Genomic DNA, 20,358 nt, shown 5'->3' on the forward strand with positions numbered 1-20,358 from the left:
AAAATGAAAATATATGCATAAACAATCACATATTAAGCACTTGATATGCAGTAGAGCGCATATGAAAAGATAATAACTTATAATTAAATAATAATGCACAGTGAGACAAAGTCTTTCAAAAAAGTCTGTGCTCAATTTAATGAAGATAACTTATCAACTAAAAAAGTTTCCCATACAAGTACTTGATTTTGAATGATCAGTTTTTATGGCAGCTATGTACGAGAGTGATCGATAACGGTGTTTTTAACAAATTAGTAGCTTTTTGAAGAGAAAAGCACGTATGCAAGACTTCAGTTCGATATCTCGAGAACTGAGGAACAAGTTTGTATACGTACATATGTACGTAAAGAGAGACGAATATGGCTAAATGGACTCAGCTCATTATGATCTCCTTTATATAACTAAATACTTATAGGGTCTCCGATGTATACTTCTCGTTGTTACAAACAACGTGGCAAACTTGATATACCCTCTTACGGTTACAAAAAAAATTCAGAACAGAAATAATTGAAAATGAAATTAAGAAAAAAATCGGTAAACAACTACTTTGAGTTAATTTATTGTATTTTACTAACAAACAAAACACATAAAAAATAATTCTTCCAATATTTCTTCATAAAAATTAAAAATAAATTATTAAAGGCGTAAAAAAATAATTATAATATTTTTGTTAAAAAAAATTATTTTTTATTAGTTATTTTACAATTAGTTACGTTAAAATAGTTATTAACCGATTTTTTTCTTAATTTCATTTTCTATTATTTCTGTTCTGAATTTGTTTTGTGATTTCAAACCAAAGGTCTGAAATTCATTTAAACGCCTGAATAAGCTTTAAAATTAATTATTTTTAATTAACATCTAAACTTATGAAAAAGTATTATTTTTGTATTTTCCACTTTAAAATTTCATAATTGCGATTTACTGTATTGTGTAATATGTAACATTATCATTTTGTAAATGCTCGTTTTTACAGTTGTGCATGTGTACGAGAAAACAGCACAGTCTACCACGAACTCCCGCAAACGCCTAGCATCAGCAGCGCAGTGAAGAAACATTTTAGTCTGATAACAGCTTCTATTATCAATCTCGCTGTAGCTGGTGGCCGCTTTTCGCTATTCGCTACGTTCCTGCTGCTTATCAGCTGTGTGTATGGGCTATTATTTATGGTTTGGCATTCAGTTTTGTATTTATAGTAGGAAAATAGTTGAGAAAATAGTGGTAAATGCAATATATGAATAAAATTTTTCTAACTGAACTTCCAACTTTAGAAGATTTTCGGAATTATTCGCAATTTATTATTATTATTTTTTTTTTTTGATTAAATGTAGCTTAAAATCTCACCTTTCCAAACTAAATGGTATGAAACAATGTGATTGGTAGCACTGGAGATATACGACTGCAACGACATCTATTGACAAAATACGAAAAGACTTTTTCGATTACCCAATATTTTCTAACCTCGGCATAACGGAGTGCATTTTTGCTAAAGAAAGTGTTTTGCAAATTTATCAGCTTAGTAACAGTAATAGAAAATTTTAATAAATATATTGTTTTTATCTATATATGTACATACATATGTATGTATGTACTTAACAGCTTGTCAAGGCAAATGCTCAGCTTTTTATTTAAAGCATTTAAGCTGTATACCCTTTATAATGCAACGTTATCTACGCTGTGTCAAGTGAATGCAAGTAAATATATTCATATATGTATATGTATTTGTACATCTGTATGCCTTAAGTGGGTGCGTTTCTGATAAGCATGCTGCCAGTAACTGCATTAAAATAATAATTAGCATAGTAAAAGATTGTGCAAACAATTTAAAGTACATATGCACACACATACATATTAGCAGGGTAGAGTAAATAAATATTAAATATAATAAACTTCGCTATAGCTTCCATTTATTGCACTGCAGTCATGTGTAGAGATGCATCAATCAGCTGTTTGGCTGATCGACAGCAAATACGTAGATTTTACAATTTACATACGAACAGATATGTATATGCATATTGCACATACATATTTATACGATTTAAATACACTTCATGTTCAAAATGCTCTATTTTTTAAATATTTTTATACCCCAAAAAGTGTATATTAAGCTTGTCATGAAGTAACACTTAGAAGGAAACATCGGAGATGGTATAAAATGCGATCAGCGATCGCTCGGTTTTTGAAATATATCGATCCTAAATTCAGCACACATCCTATTCTTCCCAATGTGCTGCTCATTTGACAGAACCGCCGTTATTGGACCACTATAGCATATAGCTGCCGTACAAACCGAAGAATCAAAATCAAAATCAAGTTCTTCAATGGGAAACTGTTTTAACTGACAAGATATCTTCACAAAATTTGGCATGTATGATTATCCAAACATACATTATACAAACTACGCGTAAATTGCACAGATCGTACCACTGCCATGCATATTGACCAATCAAAATCAAGAAAAAGATCTTTTTATATCGTTGTATGCTATAATAAAAACAGCTGTGACGGGTATTATAGCATCGATGCGATCGAGTATAACTTTTCTTCCTAATTTTTTAATATATCTTCACAATTTTTATGGAAACGCTAATTTCTTCGACTTCAAATAACGTAATAATATTTTAATTACATACAAACATACATACAACAACAAGTTACATGACATACGATTATTCAATGTTTGCTACCTTTGATTACTTAACATGTTCCGATCAAACGTTCGAGCTTTCGCATCGTAAAGTATCACACCAAACAACCAGTGTCAGTGGAGTGTTCCTAGTAAATAAGCAAAGTAGGTCAGTGCATGCGTACACAGGTATGCACAAGGTTATTTATCAGGCAGTGTTTGTCTAGTGACCTTTTGCTGTTTTTTTTACGTTTTTTCGCCATGCTTTTCGGTGCTTTCTGGATAAAAATAGGGATAACTTGCGTCCATACTCACAAACAATTCGCTTTACTCGCTACTCTCTCTTTATTATTTATTGTTATTTTTGACGCATGTAACAGTTTACGCTTGAGAGAGTTTTGCAAAAAAAACAATACTTTTTAGTGAAATATTGAGGAAGTTTGTGCGGTTGTGGGTGTAAAAAATGATTTTAATGTTAATAAACAGAGCAATAAAATGTACGCTACACACCAGCAAAGCGTAGCAAAGGCGATATGTGTCAACAAATGAACAAAAATCAACAAATATAAAAATATAATATTAAAAAGATAATAAATAAATACATATGTACATATGTATTTTTTTAAGGAAAATATTCATGTAAATATGCCCATACACATATTCGGAGAGCGCTTCTCACCGCTATCACCACATGTGTGTATATTATTCAAGACGTTGCGACAGCTAAAACGTACATATATACTTGTACGAGTACATACAAGTATGTTGTATATTCTACTTATTGTTTATGTAGACAGTAAGAATTTTGTTGTTTTTTTTATTTTATATTATTTTTCTGTGTATATTTTTTTACTATCTTTTATTTATTTTTATTCACTTATTCGGCCAGACAGAAAGGCAGGCGTGCGTGCACCGCTACACGAGCGCTTTTTTCACGAAATCTGGCAGGTATACAGCAGCACCGTCGCCTGCCAACAGCGCGGTTCTGTCGTCTTCATAAATATTTGCTAATTTATAGTTGCTTTTTACCATTTAACCGTAAACATATACATATTATATATACAATTTTGTATATTATTTAATGAAACATAAAATACAATTTTTTATTCGGTTATTGCATTACTCATGGCCTTCGTAGCTACATATATGTCGTGTTTATGTACATTCATATGTCCGAACAGCCGCGAAACAACAAAAACCAATTAATATAAAATAATGTTATTTTAAATTTGGCTGTACGCATAACACTTTTATTGCCAACAGAAACAATTGAGTGTGTTGTATTTGAGTTGGGCATTTATTAAGAGATTAATTCGTGTGATTACGCGCTAGCGATTTATTTTTTTGTGCCCCAAAAACTAGGTTAAGTACAAGGGAGTTCGATGAAGTGTTGATAAGAAGTAGGTATGGAAAAAAGTAATTAAAAAAGTAAGAAAAAAAAACATAAAATAAAATGTTTATACGAAAATTAACAGGAAATTAAGAAAAAGAAAAGGAAAAACTGAAAATATGAAAATAGGATCAAATAAAAAATAGCAATGCAACAACTACTAAGTTAATAAAGTCTTGATAAAATCTTTGATATTTGAATTTTATTTGATAAAAATTCTGACGAAATCGATTAATTTAGATCCTCGCTAATTCTTATTCTACCTCGCCTTTTATTTAGAGATATTATGGGCACTCTACTATGAAAATAATATCGAATATTTACTTAGCATATAACTACTTGCATTGCGTTGTCTTGCTATGAAGATGACCGCTACCAGCTATCATTAGTCGCCACTAATGAACAATTGAATTTGCTGTAATATAAACGCAGCATAATAGTAAAGTACTGTTTCCTCAGCTACAAAGTAATTATCTTTGCGAGCTAGTAGATTTGATTTTAACTGCATTATAGTCTTGTAAATAAATAGTGCATAGGACAGCATAACATACATAACTGCAAGCATACATACATAAATACATGTATGAGTTAAATGTGCAGATAGTACATATGTATGTATATGTACATATACTAATCTTTATGAGAGACACTAGTGCAATTAATGCTCATAGGAAAGACCGATTCTTACAACATTCTGCGTAGAACTCATATAGTAATTTTTGCCTTAGTTGACTGTCTTTTCATAAGAAGTGTGCAATGTGTTGCATTATTTTTATCATTTATGTATTTTATATGTACATAGTTAATTTGTACTTACATACATATGAATGTATGTATGTACATACATACATACATACATACGTATGTACATATGTATATTGTTTAATTGCTTTTAGAATTTAATAAGAATATACATATATTTTTTTTGTTGTTAAACAGTTTGAAAAAAAATTATTTCAATGGTTTATAATCAAAGTGTCCGTTAAAAAATTAAAATATATATTCACGATGTGTTTATCTATTTATTGTATTTTTGATATACATATGTAATTTATAATCTTTTTAAATATTTTTTTTTTAAATAATTTCATTTTATATCACATGAGTTAATTTATTTCATAGCACTTTCCAAAGCAATTAAATCGTATGTTAGAAATGTTGTGCTGTAGCAAATAATATTATTTATTTTGAGTCATGTAAATGTACTCATTACATACATACATACATATATGTACATCCAGACAGCGGCAAACAAATTCGACACAGCGAGAGATAGAGAGCGGCAGTGTATAGTGTACGAGAGTACAAAAGAAATTATCATAAACAATTTTATGTTGTCTACAGCTTTGACTTACTTACAGGTCGTTCAACTATCACTTTGACAACTGCAACGCGTATAACTAAATATACAACAACAATAACGCCAAACATTGTTGGAGTCTTTGTAACAGCAATAATAACTAAAACTTACATTGGCGCAGAAACGCGGGTGGGCGAATACCATTTCGTTGCTGCTGTTCTATCGAATGCGTGCATAACAGTTGCAGTGTTACAGAAGCAGCACAACAGCAGAGCCAACGCGTCGACTGCGACGTCGTCTGATGCATTGGCAGCGAGCGAGAATTTGCTCTTGTATGCATTGAGTGTGCCAAATGCAATAGAAAAGGTAAAAAGTTAAAACTAAAATTGTTGCACAAATGTGTATTACAGCAACTTCAAGAGAGAGCAAGTGCATGCCAAAACTCAACTTTAAATTACTGAGTATCTGTTGCAATTTATGCAAAGAGCAAAAGTGAACTTTTGAATGCAACAACGTGCATATGTAAATAGTGAGAGAGTTATCGCTACAGTAACACTTGCTGTTCTGGCGCAGAGGCTACTATTGTCACTATTGCCAGCTACTTTTATTCGTGTATTGTGTTTTTGTAATCAGATGCCGGCTTCTTAGAACGCTTTGTTACAGTATTTGTGATAATTCAGCGAGTGGGTGACCGGCAAGGCAGCGTCGTTCACATTGCAACAGCATCAAGTGCATTAACGAAGACTACGCGAAGTGTGTGTTGCAGTGGTTAATGAGAATTGATTTTCTATACATACACATATGCTAAGTTTAAAATTAAAAAAAAAGAAAAACAAAAGTTCGAAAGTGTAAAAATCAACTGCAAGGTGACCGACATTGGCCGTCAACCTGTTGGCGACTGTTTGAAGTTGTGAGAAAAACGTGTTGCAATTCACTTGAGAAATATGCTTAGCAAGGAAATCAACTACAATAACAACATGTGACTGTAAAAAAGCAAAAACAAAGTGCCGAAAATAACTGCAAAAGCCACTAAAAACAAAAACAATTGGAAACGTGATTTTATGTGTGATTTTTAATTTGATACTTTCGTTTTATATCCGTAAACTAAATAATATAAAATATAGTTTAGTTACTACTATTATCTCATTACAACGCTGCATTGTGTGATTTATTATAATTTAGCCGTGAAAATTTTATTGCAAATAAGTGTATACGCATACATACATACAAATAAGCGTCGTTACCCCGGAAATTGTGATTTTTAAATTTTAAATAATTCAATATATACTCGTATATAAAAAACGACGACAATATATAACAATACATACATACATACAACATACATATAAATATGCATGGCATAACGCATTTATACCGGCAGCATGCTGTCGAAAAACAATTGAGCGCAGATAGCGCTTGCAGCACTCATCATAATCACCATAACAACCATTCACCTTTTGCTGCTCGTAACAGTTATCCACGTGACAGCATCAGCTATGATAGCAACGACGACACAAATCGTTTGCATAGCGTGGATTCGGGCAGCAGTTCAGGGTCGTCGACCAACTCCAAATCACCGAATTGGTCACAAGGTAAGCTACACAGTCAAAGCAGAACGGAGAGAAAGTGAAAGCTTCAATTAAAACGATTTTCTTTGCTATTGATGAATAATACATAAATATGTATTTTGAAATAATTTTGCATATATTACAAAATATTGAAGCATCTTCTACTCTCCCCACTCGCTTAATTTTAATTATGAAAAAAAAAAAAAAAATCTTTTTAATGCTGAATATCCGTATTCCAGAAAAGGTAATTGATAAGTTGGTGCAGTCATCCAGTCCGCAGCCCGTACCCGAGGGCAGCAAATCGCTCAACAATCATTACCGCAACTCGCCATCGAATGCCAGCAACATGACACGCAGTTCCTATGATAGCTACAGCAACAGCTTCAAGCGTACCTGTTCGAAACGTAACTATTTCGATCGATCTCACAGTCCTGCCGTATATGCTGTAAGCAAAACACATATTTTTGCCCAACCCAAAACCCATACTAAATTTCAATCCAATTCATAGAGCCTACGCCGTTACCCGAATGATTATTGTGGTTCACCGCCAGTGCATAGTACACAGGGTGGCTATTTCCCTCATGATCTCGATGATATCTACGAATCGCAGGCCGATCACCAGTACTTTACGCATACGGGTGCGAGCAGTGCACGCACACCGGAACGTCCGAGTATAAATTCAATATTTCACCGAGTGGGCGCCGCCTGTACATCGCTGGACGATTATGTCGGACAGACGCGCGTCTCAGCCGAAAATGGCAGTGCTTCGTCATATAAACATCGTTTCGATAATAGCAGTTTTGCGAAGAGTTTGAGCACGAACGAGGATAGTGATAACTCATTGCCGCGCGAAAACAAGAAATCCAAGGATCATCATCATCATCATCATCATCACTCCATACATGAGATGTTGAAGCAATTCTCGAAGAAAGTACATATTTGGCCACGCAAATCGCATGACACGAACAGTGTTTGCACTTCGCCATTGAACGATCCGCAAGAGAACTTTCGTACACGTTCCAAGAGTTTGGATGTGAATACGCTGAGTCGGCCAAATCGCATATTGGAGGACTGTGGTGCGACATATAAAATCTATGAGAAGATTGTTAAAGAAGGTAAATGAGAGTGGTGGAGTCATGGTGATTACTGATTTAAAGCGTTAAGGGCTAAGTACGAGATATGACGTAAGCTTAATCAACAATTTATATTATCTCTGGTATTTGGCAAAGGTTTTATAATGCAAGTCAAATGAGCATTTCTATATTTTACGCGCTAGCATACATAATTTATTTAACGATTTTACTTTTACTTCGATTTTACACCATGCCGTTACTTGTTGTAATTTTTCTGAACATATAACACTTGTCTAGTAATTTTATGCAATTTCAACAAGCAAAAAACTAATTTAACTCTCATATTTTTTTGTAATTAGGTGCTCATATGCGTCGGGCCTCAGCCGATTTGGAGAAACGGCGTGCTTCTTTGGGTGCAGCTAGTCGAGGCTTACGTGGTGATGGCACATTAGATCCTCAACACGCCGCCATTTTATTCCGTGATTCCAGAGGGGTAAGTGAAAAAACTATTACTTACACGTGCTCGTTTTTCCGGTGGGTTTTGTAAGCTTAAATCTTAAAATTAAATACCAGTGATATGCAAACTGTTAGCCGCAAACAAAAATTGCGTTATATACAAATGTATGATTAATGAGAACGGCAATAAAGTTAAAATTGTAATCGCGCCGTTTGCCAATCGCAACATCCCCTAAATTCCCGGCTTTTGCTGAAATATACGCTACCCCAAGTATTAGCGCAGATTCAAGGTCAATTTTGGTCTTGCAATCGGTAGAAGAGTGTAAAACTAGGCAAATAATTTTACAAAAAGCACAATATGGCCGAAAGGCAAGCAGCATGACGCGTCACTACTCCCACTATGCTGTTGTTGTGCTTGTTTTCTTCTACAACAATCTCACTTGTTTGCTCTCATCATTTATTTTACTTTTTGCTTTTCTCTTTTTGTTATTCTATACATTTGCAGAGAGAAAAATCTATTTGTCTGCTTATAATTTTTGTTATAGTACGTCATTGGAAAGCTTTCAATCGTAAAAAGCTAACGACGCCATTCGCCTTGAATTTTTGCTAAACTTTATGAGCTTAAACTTTGCACAGGGTGACAATAAGCTCCGCAGTGTATTTAGCTACTACTTTTGTATCATTGGCGCCAATATTCGGCCTGACGTTATTTTTAATATATTCAGTGAATATATGTAATTACAAGAATAATTTTGTATAATAAATAATTAAATGTGTTATTTCAATGAAAATAATTATAAAACTAGAAAAACACGAAAGCACATTAAAAACGTAATATAAACAGTTTGCAACTATATTTTCTTACTTTTGAAGTAGTTGAATTTTAGTAATGGTTATATTGATCAAGATAAAAGCAAAATTGTTGAGTACGTGATATAAACCATAAAATTTCACAAATTGCTGCAAGTCATTATATTTATTACGCTCATGACTCATCAGATGAGCCCCATAACTATTGCAATATTCCCCGCTAGCATCTCAATTTTAATTGCTTTTATTTTTAATGGGATTTACCTCGGTTTACTGTGGCTCAATATTTCCTTTTCTGGCTGTCTGTAAGCAAAGAACTTGCCTCCAAGATTTATGTATAAGTCGTTTATACGCGATTTTTCCAAAACCGCCAGTTTTAGTGTCTATTGACTTTAATAATTAAATTACTTCTTTACTCGTTTCACATTTGTGATGCAAAACCAAACATTTAACATCATAAAAAAACAACAAAAGCAACTTTGTTTAGCAAGATTAAGCAATTAGTGCCCAAAATAAAAGTGTGTTGATTGTAGATAAATTTTATGTTGCCGCTGAATTGGCCGAAAAAAAGGTTTAAGTATAAAATTCGATTAAGCAACATGTTTGCTAATTTACAATGCATAATTAAATGCATAATAAAAATATTAAAATATTTAAGTAACGATATAACAAATAATAATATTTAAGCAACGTTATAAAAGCTTTAACTGCAAATATTAAAAAATAATAATAAATACATAAAGCAGTAATTTGGGAAATAAAAATCTGAAATTACTACACTTGTTAACAGTGTATGAAAATTATAAATTTTCGCCTAGTAACACAAAACAATAAAAATCACTGATAAACTTTAAAAGTTCATGATTATTTGAAATTCCTCATAACTGGACACCCACCAACTCAGTGTTTTGCTCCGGCTAAGGGGGCTATCCATATATGGAGGCATGGCAATAACGTTTGTTTAAACTGTATTCTTAGATTGTGAAGCTGCTATTCAGAACTATATTTCTATTGAACTAATAAATGCGAGTCTATGTCAGCCAGGTGTGAATGACAATTATTCAATTAGATTCTGGTAAGCCACCGCCAATCAGACGACACCAGTACAAGACAATTTGTTTGCTGTGATCATTTTACGTATTTTTCTTTAAAAAAACTGTCTCAAAACAATAAAAATTGTATTGTTCCTAAAAAGAAACTGTCTCAATACACCAATAATTAATAAGATTTTTTTTTTAAGTGGGAACTACATATAAATTGTACACAATCTCCTTGACAAATTTTATGAAATCTTGTTCGTTTTTCAGAAATAATTTGAAGGAAATATTACCAAAATAGTGTTCGTGTCCAGTAAATGGAACGTACGCATGTCTGGTTATAGGTATTGCTTTTGAAAATAATAATAAAACCATTGTGTTTATGAAATGTCTCCATTGATGGCAGATGTCCGGCTATAAGGACTGTGCGTAATGAGGAATTTCACAGTATATTGTTGCCAGTCCCGTTCCATACTAGTTTCAGTAATGCCGATTTAAAAAAAATAGTTTTCACATTTCTAATCCCAAATATCGAATTGAAAAATAACAAAAAATGTTAATAAAATAAATGGCTTTGAATTTATATTTTTTCGCACTTGTGTACTTCGTGTTGAACTCGCTCGCACAAAACTAACATCTTCAATACTTCAGAGTAGTGGAGGGCAAACTTTCACATTTTAATAATTTTTCAGCAATTTTTAAGTCAGATTTTGGTTTTAGAAATTGGATTTTGATTAGATTTAGCTAATTTGGCTCGAAAAAATTAAATTTAAATTTTTAATTACAAAAATTAAATTAATTAAATTAAATTTTAATTTTTAATTGCAAAATTAGATTTGGACTTTTATATTTTTTAAAATTTTATAATAATTTAAAATTAATTTTTTTTTAATAATTTAAGCTTCATTTATAAAAGAGATTAATTAAAATATTCACAGCTTTGACCAGTATAAACTAAACTATTACTTGACTAAAACGCTAATATAAGCATTAAAGTAGTAGAGTGAACAAAAACAACAACAATAATTGAATATACAAAAATAAAATCCTTTAATTCAATGTTGATAAGAATTTTATTTTTACTTTTAGTTTCAATAACACACTAGACATGCCTACGTGAATTTAGCTGTGTAGTGCTTTTAAGAAGATTCGCTTAATTCCAAAGAGCGCAAATCCGCATTAGCAACAGTAAAACGGTTTTTATTATTAGTATTATTTATATTTAATACATGCATATGTAAATACATATGTATGTAGACCGGTGCATGTATGTACATATGTACATATTTGCATATCATTCTGATTATTAGACGATGCCACCTTTGAGTCACTCAAATAAACACGTCACACGACAAAATACTACAACACGCCACACAAATGTTTACCTACTTATTATTTGAACTTCTTACTCGCCTGACTTGGTTTGGCTGTCTATTCTGCGTACACACATACATTTGTATGTACTTAAGTGTACGGAACGCTAGTATACTAGTACCTTCTGTTTATACTTGCGACCTTCATTATCGGTTAAGTAGACAATGGAAGTCGTTGGATATTTCACATTCTCAGCTTACCTATTTAATACAAATGCCATCATATTTTGCGAGTACATAAAATTGGTGTATATCCAGTACTTACCTACGTTAGGTACAAGTACTTTACAACATTTTTGTGTGCGATAAAAACATTCCACCATTTTTTATTATTTTTTCCTTCACACAGACACATTTGTGTTTCGTCTACCTCTTAACAACAAAAACTATTATCTTTTATGTGTTGCCTCAGTGTAATTAAAAACGTTAGTTTCCCCTCTCTGCAGCATAAATCTACGAGTAAATATCACCAACGCGATAAAACTCGGTCAGCTATTCTCCAAGCGTCCTCCTTCATTTCATTCCGTTTATTTAGTCACTTTCCAATTGCCTTAAAAGTTAACTTAAACTGTTATTACCGTCTTAACACGCAAATTCGTTGTTGTAATGCATTGTTTACATATAAACAACTGTCATTGTATTGGTTGGACTTACTGCAAAATGTTACTGTAGTTGTTGCTAATCTTTGCTCCACCAAATGCCGACAGTTTGGCCATCACCCAGCTGTTTGCACGATCGCATGATTTAATTGTTTTATTTTTTGTGCAATTGGTTAGTTCATACGCTCATTCTCTAGTGATTCACTTACTCACTGGAATTGGTGAGCGGCTGAATTTGTATGGTATTTCTCACATGTCGATTCGTTGGTTTTTGTTTACTCGCTTTAGATTGTTTGTTGTTTTATTATTTACTCGATAAGTGATGGTTTCTGCAAGGCTTCCAACACACACGGGTTTCATGCTCTTTGAATACAACAACAGCAACAACTACAACAAAAGAAATACACGATAAGGTAATTGCTTGTGCAGCTAGTTCGCTGGATCGCTGTTGCAGCGAGTTACCATAGTCAAGTAGTTTCCAGTGATGATTGCAAGCGTTAAGTTGTGTTTTTCAAGCGCGATCGCAGGTTGACTAACGGAGTAAAAACGTAAAAAAATATTTTTTTTTTGCATACATGATTTGGCAATTTTGCCTTAAAAGACCTGAAGTGAAGAGTTCGAAAGCAAAAAGTGCAATCAAGTTAATAAAAAAGTGGAAAATATATTGAAATAAATATATGAAGACATTTACGAATGTTTTATATTCTTTTTAATATATATGTACATACATACATATATATATATGCATACATGTATATGTGTGTGCGTGCAGGTGTACATAAGTACATACAACAATAAGTGTACTAAATCGAAGAAATTTGCTTTGCACGGATGATTTCGCAATCTGATGCCATTAAACCGTATTTTTTAGATATTATAATCTCTATAGCCTTATTTAAAATACAAAAAAAAAAAAAAAAAAAAAAACAAATTAATGTGTGCTTAGCTTTAAATGAAATGTGAGCCATTGAAAAACCATTGGAAAGCAATAATTAACACTCTTTTGATGTAAGAAAAGAAAAACCGCTAAGAAATTGCGACAAAAATAAAAGAAGTCTGCAGTGGTACGCAGTGCATTTATTTTTTATTTAAAATTTGTGTTTTATAATCAAGTTGTGAAAGTGTAAAACAGTGAAGATAATTTTTTTTTTTGAAAATAATGGATTATTAAATATTTTTACCGGTAACATTGTCGGATAATTAACCAAGAAATTATGTGAAATATGAAATAAATATTTGATATTATCAATAAAAAATAAAAAATTTGTAAAATTATAAAAATCAATACTAAATTCAAAAAATATATAAATATGAAAAATAAATATAAAAATTAAAAAAAAAAAATTATTAAAAAAAGTATAAAATCCAAAAATGAGTTTGTAAAAAAATTTCATTAAAAAACTAAATTTATGAAAAAAAAATTAAATTTTTAAATAAAAAAATTATAAAAAGAAACATGCTTTATAAAAAAATTAACTTAATAAAAATACTATAAAAATAAAAAATTATATAAAATGTATTATATAATGTATTAAATGTATAAAAAAATGAAATTTGTAAAAAACTAATTATAAAACAAAACTATAAATATACATGTATTATAACTGCTTACACGTCGTACCAGGTGCATGAAAGTATACATACATACGTACGAATGAATAATATTTGTAATATAAATCCACTAAGCCATAAATAAAGATATTAAAGTGAAATTTGGCACAAAGGATCGCATTAGGGGGGGCATATTTGAAGCAATTGTTTTGGAAAAGTGGGCGTGGCCCCGCCCCCTACTAAGTTTTTTGTACATATCTCGGAAACTACTATAGCTATGTCAACCAAGGTCTACAGAGTCGTTTCCTTAAAATTCGGATAATAACCAAAAAAACGCCCACCTTTAATATTATTAATAAAAATTATTTAAATTAAAAATGTATTTACATAAATTTTATTAATATCAATTAAATTTTATTTAAAAACTACAAAAGTTTTATTTAAAAAATATTTTCATCAACTGTCTGTTAAGTGTTTCTGTTTCAATACAAAACAAAACGGAAACATCGACAATTAAATGCTTTTATTAATATCGTATTCCAAATATATTAATAACGACCTTAAACTCAAAACAGTTTTAAAGTGCATAACAAAGACGAACAAAATAATATACATATAATAATCCGTAAATCAAGTCATTAAAAAGCAACTTTTTATAAAGTGTATAAACTGAGAAGTTGATCTCAACTAAACAATAGTTGTATACAAATACATATATACATATATACATCAACAATGTTTCGTCGTCGTTCTGTCGTCGAGTCACCGCTCCCTCCGCCACCACCCGAGATACGTGTCAATCATTTGCCTGTCACCGATTATTGCACAGCATCCACAAAAAAGTCGGCACTAATTCGCGCTGCATTGCAACAGCGCGCCAAAGGTCGCTCGCTCAGCAATTCGCCAATAAATCGCAAGAAAAAGTTTCATCATTTACCCATACTCTTAGACGAAGAAACCGATGAGGCGACGCTCAGCAGTGACGAACAAGCCATAGGTGGCTACGTGGGCTACGACTATGATAATGGTGGTGATAGTAGCGTCGACTACCTCGGTACCCATACAGCGGATATAGGAGACGGCGCACGGCATTCACGGCATCACGTTAGCCGACGCGACCATACAAGAAATCTAAATAGTTTCGGTAATAGTTTGGGTACAACGCGTTATAATCGTTTGGTCACTGGCCTTCCGACAATGTCGACAAGCATACAAAGTGGACAACGGATGCACCAACAACAACAACACCAGTACAAATCAGCGTTGCGTACAAAACAATATCAACAACAGCAAGAACAAGAACAAGAAGCACCACAAAAGTCGCGTTTACATCATCCACTTGTAAGAGACAGACGCGAGTCGATTGCTACCAGCCGACCTACGGCCAGCATCGAACGCTCACCAGTACGGGAATGTATACTTGTGCGACGACGTAGTGATTTCACCGATCGTGAATATCAAGAATATTTACGACAGTGTAAAAAGCAGGAATACGAACAACAATACCCAGAGCAGTACCCGCAAAAGCAGACACATTTGCATCCACACTTTACGAGAGCAACGCATGTAAGTTGACTTGATGGTATGCCCTCTTTCGTGTTGCACGCAGTGGCGTAGCTACAACTTCGGGCGCCCGGGGCCAAGGATGTTCTGCCGCCCCCTTTATCTACCTACCTACAAGTTTCAAAAGTGAATTTTTCGATATTCGATATTAAGTATATAAAATTTAGGAACTAGAAGCCACGCAAATTCTGAAGTTCCAAAATTCTCACAATACGGTTTTTGGGAAATTGATAGTAAATTTACAAGACATCTTATTAAAAGCCATACAAAAAACCCATTTTCGCCCTATATCTTGTACACTTTTGACACAATTTGCAGGAATTTAATTAAATACCATTTTTGAAAATTTGGAGAAATAAAAGTATTTGCTGCATTCAAAGCATAGGGTAACTGTGAGAGTGACACGTCGCTAGACAAAGCTAGAAAAGTGCAAAATTAATATTTTTCATTGTTATTCAGATTATTACATTGTGAGTGTACAACTCTTTATCTTTTAAAATAAATTTTGTAAAAAAATTTGTTGAAGTATTTTTCTGAATATTAAAAAACAGCGAAGATCGTTTTTCCGCCCCAAGACGTTGCGCCCGGGGCGACGGCCCCCTTCGCCCCCCTAGCTACGCCACAGGTTGCACGCATGCCTTTTCGTAAAAGTCTTGCCAACTTCCGCACACAATTGGTCTCAAGATTGAATAAACCTTGTGTTTATATATCTGAAGTGTGGAAGTTGCAAGTTTGTGAACCCAACGTTTTATGTTTCGTTGAGTCGTATTGAACATAATTTTCTAGACGAGCTTGCTGAACATTTGAAACCTCTTCAATGTAAATTTAAAGAGAAATTATTATACTTATATGTTTATAGTCTCCAACCAACCTTCAAAACACCGGCTCCATCGTTATTGCTTTCCGTCAAGTACAATTTTGCACTTCTATCTGCTGTTATTGATTCACTTATTATACCATTTTCAAGGGAATTTTCCTTTTCTTGGTAATCGTGTTAAATTTATTATTACTTTTTAATTCCTCTCTAACTCTTGCCTAGACGTCAACGTACGCCGGCTTGCCTCTATGTCAATACCTGTATGCTATCGCATCTCGCTCCACGTCTGACGTTTCACGCTTTATTGTGGCTCATTGTGTACTTATTCCGGTCATGTGTATACAAGTAATTATAGTGTGTAAAATGGTATGGAAAATAGCAGCGAATACATACATATGTACATATATGAATGACGGGTATAATATATGGCATATCGTATGTGCTTTATTCAGATGTGTACGCTGCAAAATTATGGTGGATTTCCCTGTTGTGAATGGAAGCGTTCATGATAGCGCTCATTGTGTTATTTACTACAACGTTGTAACATACAAAAAACTTGATTTTGGTTGGTCAGTTTTTATGACAGCTACATGCTTTAGTGTTCCGTTTTGATTAATATCTTCATAGAATATACTGTTGTCTTGGACAATAATCCATACCAAATTTTCATGATGATATCTCGTCAAATTAAGTGGTTACAATTTGAAGGCCAAAAAAAGAAAGAAGAGAAGAAGAATATTCCAGAACTTTTTTCTGAGAAAACTTTAAATTTACTGATCCAAAAATTTGTACACATATTATGGTATCTTTTAATGGCATTTTAAGACTTAGTATTAGTAAAAATATTTATTTGAAAAGGAACTACAGCTGATCTCCAGGGGCTCCTTTAAAAAAAGACGTTTGCGGTGACCACTATATTTCTCTGATATTAAAAAACGCCGACATGACTATATTGACATAAAATAGGTCATACAATTGAATCTGTAAACAATATTGTTGTTGTTGTATCGTCAAAACGCTCTTCCAAAATTTTTATAGAATACAGCCGACTTGGCAGTCTTTCGAATATTAAAAGTTCGGAACCGTTCTGGTTACGTAGAACTGGCCGCCGTTGAAACAGAGCTAAAGAGATTCTTAAATCCGCTTTAATCACGGAATACATTACACACTAAATTCGTCATTCTTTCAATATATGAAAAAATAAACTTTTTTAACTTTAAAATAGTATTAATATCTAAAAATACCATAATTTTCGCTTAAAATTGCGACGCATTTCCACCTATTTTTTCCATATTTTCATTTCGTCAGGGCAATATTTGCCTTTAGTTTTTAGCATATCAATATTAATTAAGTAATAACGCTTAAAAGTTGTTAATTTGATTACAAAGTGTTTCAACTGAGTGTATCAACATTTTCAGGTTGAGGCAGGTAATTTATAAGTGGTTAGGAAAAATTCACTGACGTCAGCAGAGTCATTTGTGAACAACACAAAAAACAAAGAAATACAACTTAAAGTGCTAAAAAGTAGAAAGCAAATTAAATAAACTGAAATACCTTTTGTAACATAACAGTAAAATAATGTGTGCCTTGCGCTATAAAATTAATAATGCATAAAAATTAATGGATGCTAAGGTGTAATAAACATTTTTGGTATTTTTGAATAAAACTTTTAGAAAAAATGGAAATTGTGAAAACTTTTGCACTCGACAAACACGAAAATAAATTTAAAAGCATTTTAAAATTTTTGTATTCCCTTGATAATCTATGTTTTATTTGTTTTTCAGTTGCCAGTTGCTGATCCATTCCTGGAAAAAGTAAACCTCTCCGATTTTGGTAAGTTCAAAAAAAATTTTAATAATTTTTAATGTTTCTATGTATACAAACTCGTACACAACACCATGACATGACACTGTGTATCTATAGTATTAGTGTTATATTTATTTTATAATTAGTACATTTCCGTAGAAACGCAAAAACGACTTATTGCATAAAGAAAAAGTAAACAAAATAATTAAAAATATATAAGAAAATGACAAAAACATATTAAAAAATGTAGAGCGTTTTTGAAATTATATTATATATAATATATAAAAAAAAAAATAAAAAATAAAAAAAAGAAAAAAATATAAAAAATATATAAAAAAATTAAATAAAAAATAATAATAATAATAAAAAATTTGAAAATTGCTAATTCGTTTTAAAGCAGAAAAACAACCAAGTGAAATCAACAAAATATTTTTAATATGTAGATATGCACATTAGGGTGGGTACAAAAGTATGGAAAAGAAAACACAAAATGACTTATAAAAATACATTAAAAATTATAAAAATATATTAAAAAAATTAAGAGTTTTAGAAATTATAAAAATATATAAAAAAATAAAAAATATATAAAAAAATAAAAATATGAAAAATAAATAAAAATAAAGATATAAACAATAGATAAAAATAATAAAAAAATTTGGAAATTGCTAATTCGTTTTAAAACAGAAAAACAACCAACCAAAGTCAACAAAATACTTATGTATAATGTATAGATATGTACATTAGGGTTGGTACAAAAATATGGAAAAGAAAAGAAATAAATTTGCCTTAAATCATACAAACTTCAACCGTTGGTGTTAGATTTACGAAAAAAGCGTAATAGACCTTTTTCAAAAGCGTTAAATTTTCTAAAACATCCACAAAACCAAATATGTTTTGAAGTAGCTGGAGAATCGTCCCGTTACAATTAATAACTCATACTTGGATAGCCTTTCATAGAGGTGTCTATAAACCCATTTTTAAGAGTACCAAGCGCGAAAAAAAATTTTTTGTACCCACCCTAATGTACGGAGCTACATACATATAGATGCTGGAGTTTATTTAATATGTCATTTAGCACAGTTGTCGATAGAATCAGTTTAATATAAACAACAAGAATAATATGATAAATATTTTATGCTTGTGCCAATTAATTTACAATTAATTAAACTTTTACAAATGAATTTTTTATGCTTTAACTTATTTGATCTATTTCACATTTTATGCTGGCACATTGTCAAAATTCGGCACACTTCTTAGAAAGATATTTATTTTTGTTGTAAAACATTTGTTTTTTTTAATATGCTTATCACCACATTTTTTGTTTTTGCCACCGCTTCAAAATTAAAAAAAAAATTATCAGCGACTAAGCATTGGCAGCGACGCAAATTCTTTGGCTTGTGTGGGCAACTGACAGTGAACAGCTTACATTAATCAAGCTGCCGGACGGAAAGTGGCATATAAATAACATTTCTCACACTCGAAATATTTTAATAATTTCATTTTAGATTTAATATTTCGTTAAATATATCCAAAATATATATATACACGTATATATGTATACGGTCGCATGAAGATTAGTTTCTGCTAGTCGTCGAGGGTCTAAAATATCTAAAAAAATGTGCTTAAAAAAACACTGAAAATTAATATGTTTAAGATTAAAGATGTTTTTACACAGCCTTTTTCCAAGAGAGTGAAATAATCTAACATTTGGAAGCAATAGCACCGAAATTAGTCGCAGTTGTGTTTTTGTTGAAGTATTTCTATACAAATATATGGAGAATAATTGAGTTAAAATTACTAAGGCCTAAACTTTTAATTGTTGGTAGAGTGTGACTCTTATGCGTTTTTCGATATCTTTATGATGTCAGTACTACACTCCTTGATTGTATTTTGGCAGCGCACTATATTGGGTACGTTTTTCCGTAGCTACTTGCCAAACCTTTCACTCTTACCATTATACTCAAACCAGCTTTGAGGCAGTCGCTAAAAGCTATATTAGGCCTTTTAGGCCAATTAGGCCTTCCTCAAGAATACCTCCTGCTGACATATTTTTTTTGTTTTTAAATTTAATTTTTATTTATTTATTTTTTTTTAATTTAATTTTTATTTATTTATTATTTTTTTTAATTTAATATTAATTTTATTTTATTTGATTTTATTTATTTATTTTTTTTTGTAAAAGAAAATTGTGAGTAAAAACATGTTTTGTAATTTTAGCCCGCCAGTTGGCGCATTAACGTGCAATTATCTGATAACATGTCTCAGCGTTGTATACTCGTATATAAATTAATTAGCATGGTTTTGGCAAATGAACAAATTTCACTCCCAAGCACACCCCTATTATTATTGTCGACAATTCGACTTAACATTTCACGCTCTTGTAAATAGGTTA

At 31.8% G+C, this 20,358-nt stretch overlaps 1 protein-coding gene across 7 annotated transcripts in view; it reads left to right on the forward strand.

The window, feature by feature from the left end:
- Positions 1-20,358, forward strand: part of LOC126767882 (5'-AMP-activated protein kinase subunit gamma-1) — a 236,166-nt gene that overhangs the window by 198,937 nt on the left and 16,871 nt on the right. For 3 of the 7 annotated variants that reach the window (XM_050485583.1, XM_050485582.1, XM_050485590.1), the window contains 2 exons: positions 8,314-8,447; positions 17,945-17,993. In XM_050485583.1, the coding sequence (XP_050341540.1) occupies positions 8,314-8,447; positions 17,945-17,993 (183 nt within the window). Of the gene's footprint in view, positions 1-5,374; positions 6,906-7,120; positions 7,327-7,389; positions 7,997-8,313; positions 8,448-12,725; positions 12,778-14,297; positions 15,347-17,944; positions 17,994-20,358 lie in introns of those variants that run through there. The other 4 variants (XM_050485584.1, XM_050485585.1, XM_050485589.1 and 1 more) reach the window with 3 other exon arrangements.

This window comes from Bactrocera neohumeralis, chromosome 2 (assembly GCF_024586455.1).
Source record: "Bactrocera neohumeralis isolate Rockhampton chromosome 2, APGP_CSIRO_Bneo_wtdbg2-racon-allhic-juicebox.fasta_v2, whole genome shotgun sequence".
NCBI classification, from domain to species: domain Eukaryota; kingdom Metazoa; phylum Arthropoda; class Insecta; order Diptera; family Tephritidae; genus Bactrocera; species Bactrocera neohumeralis.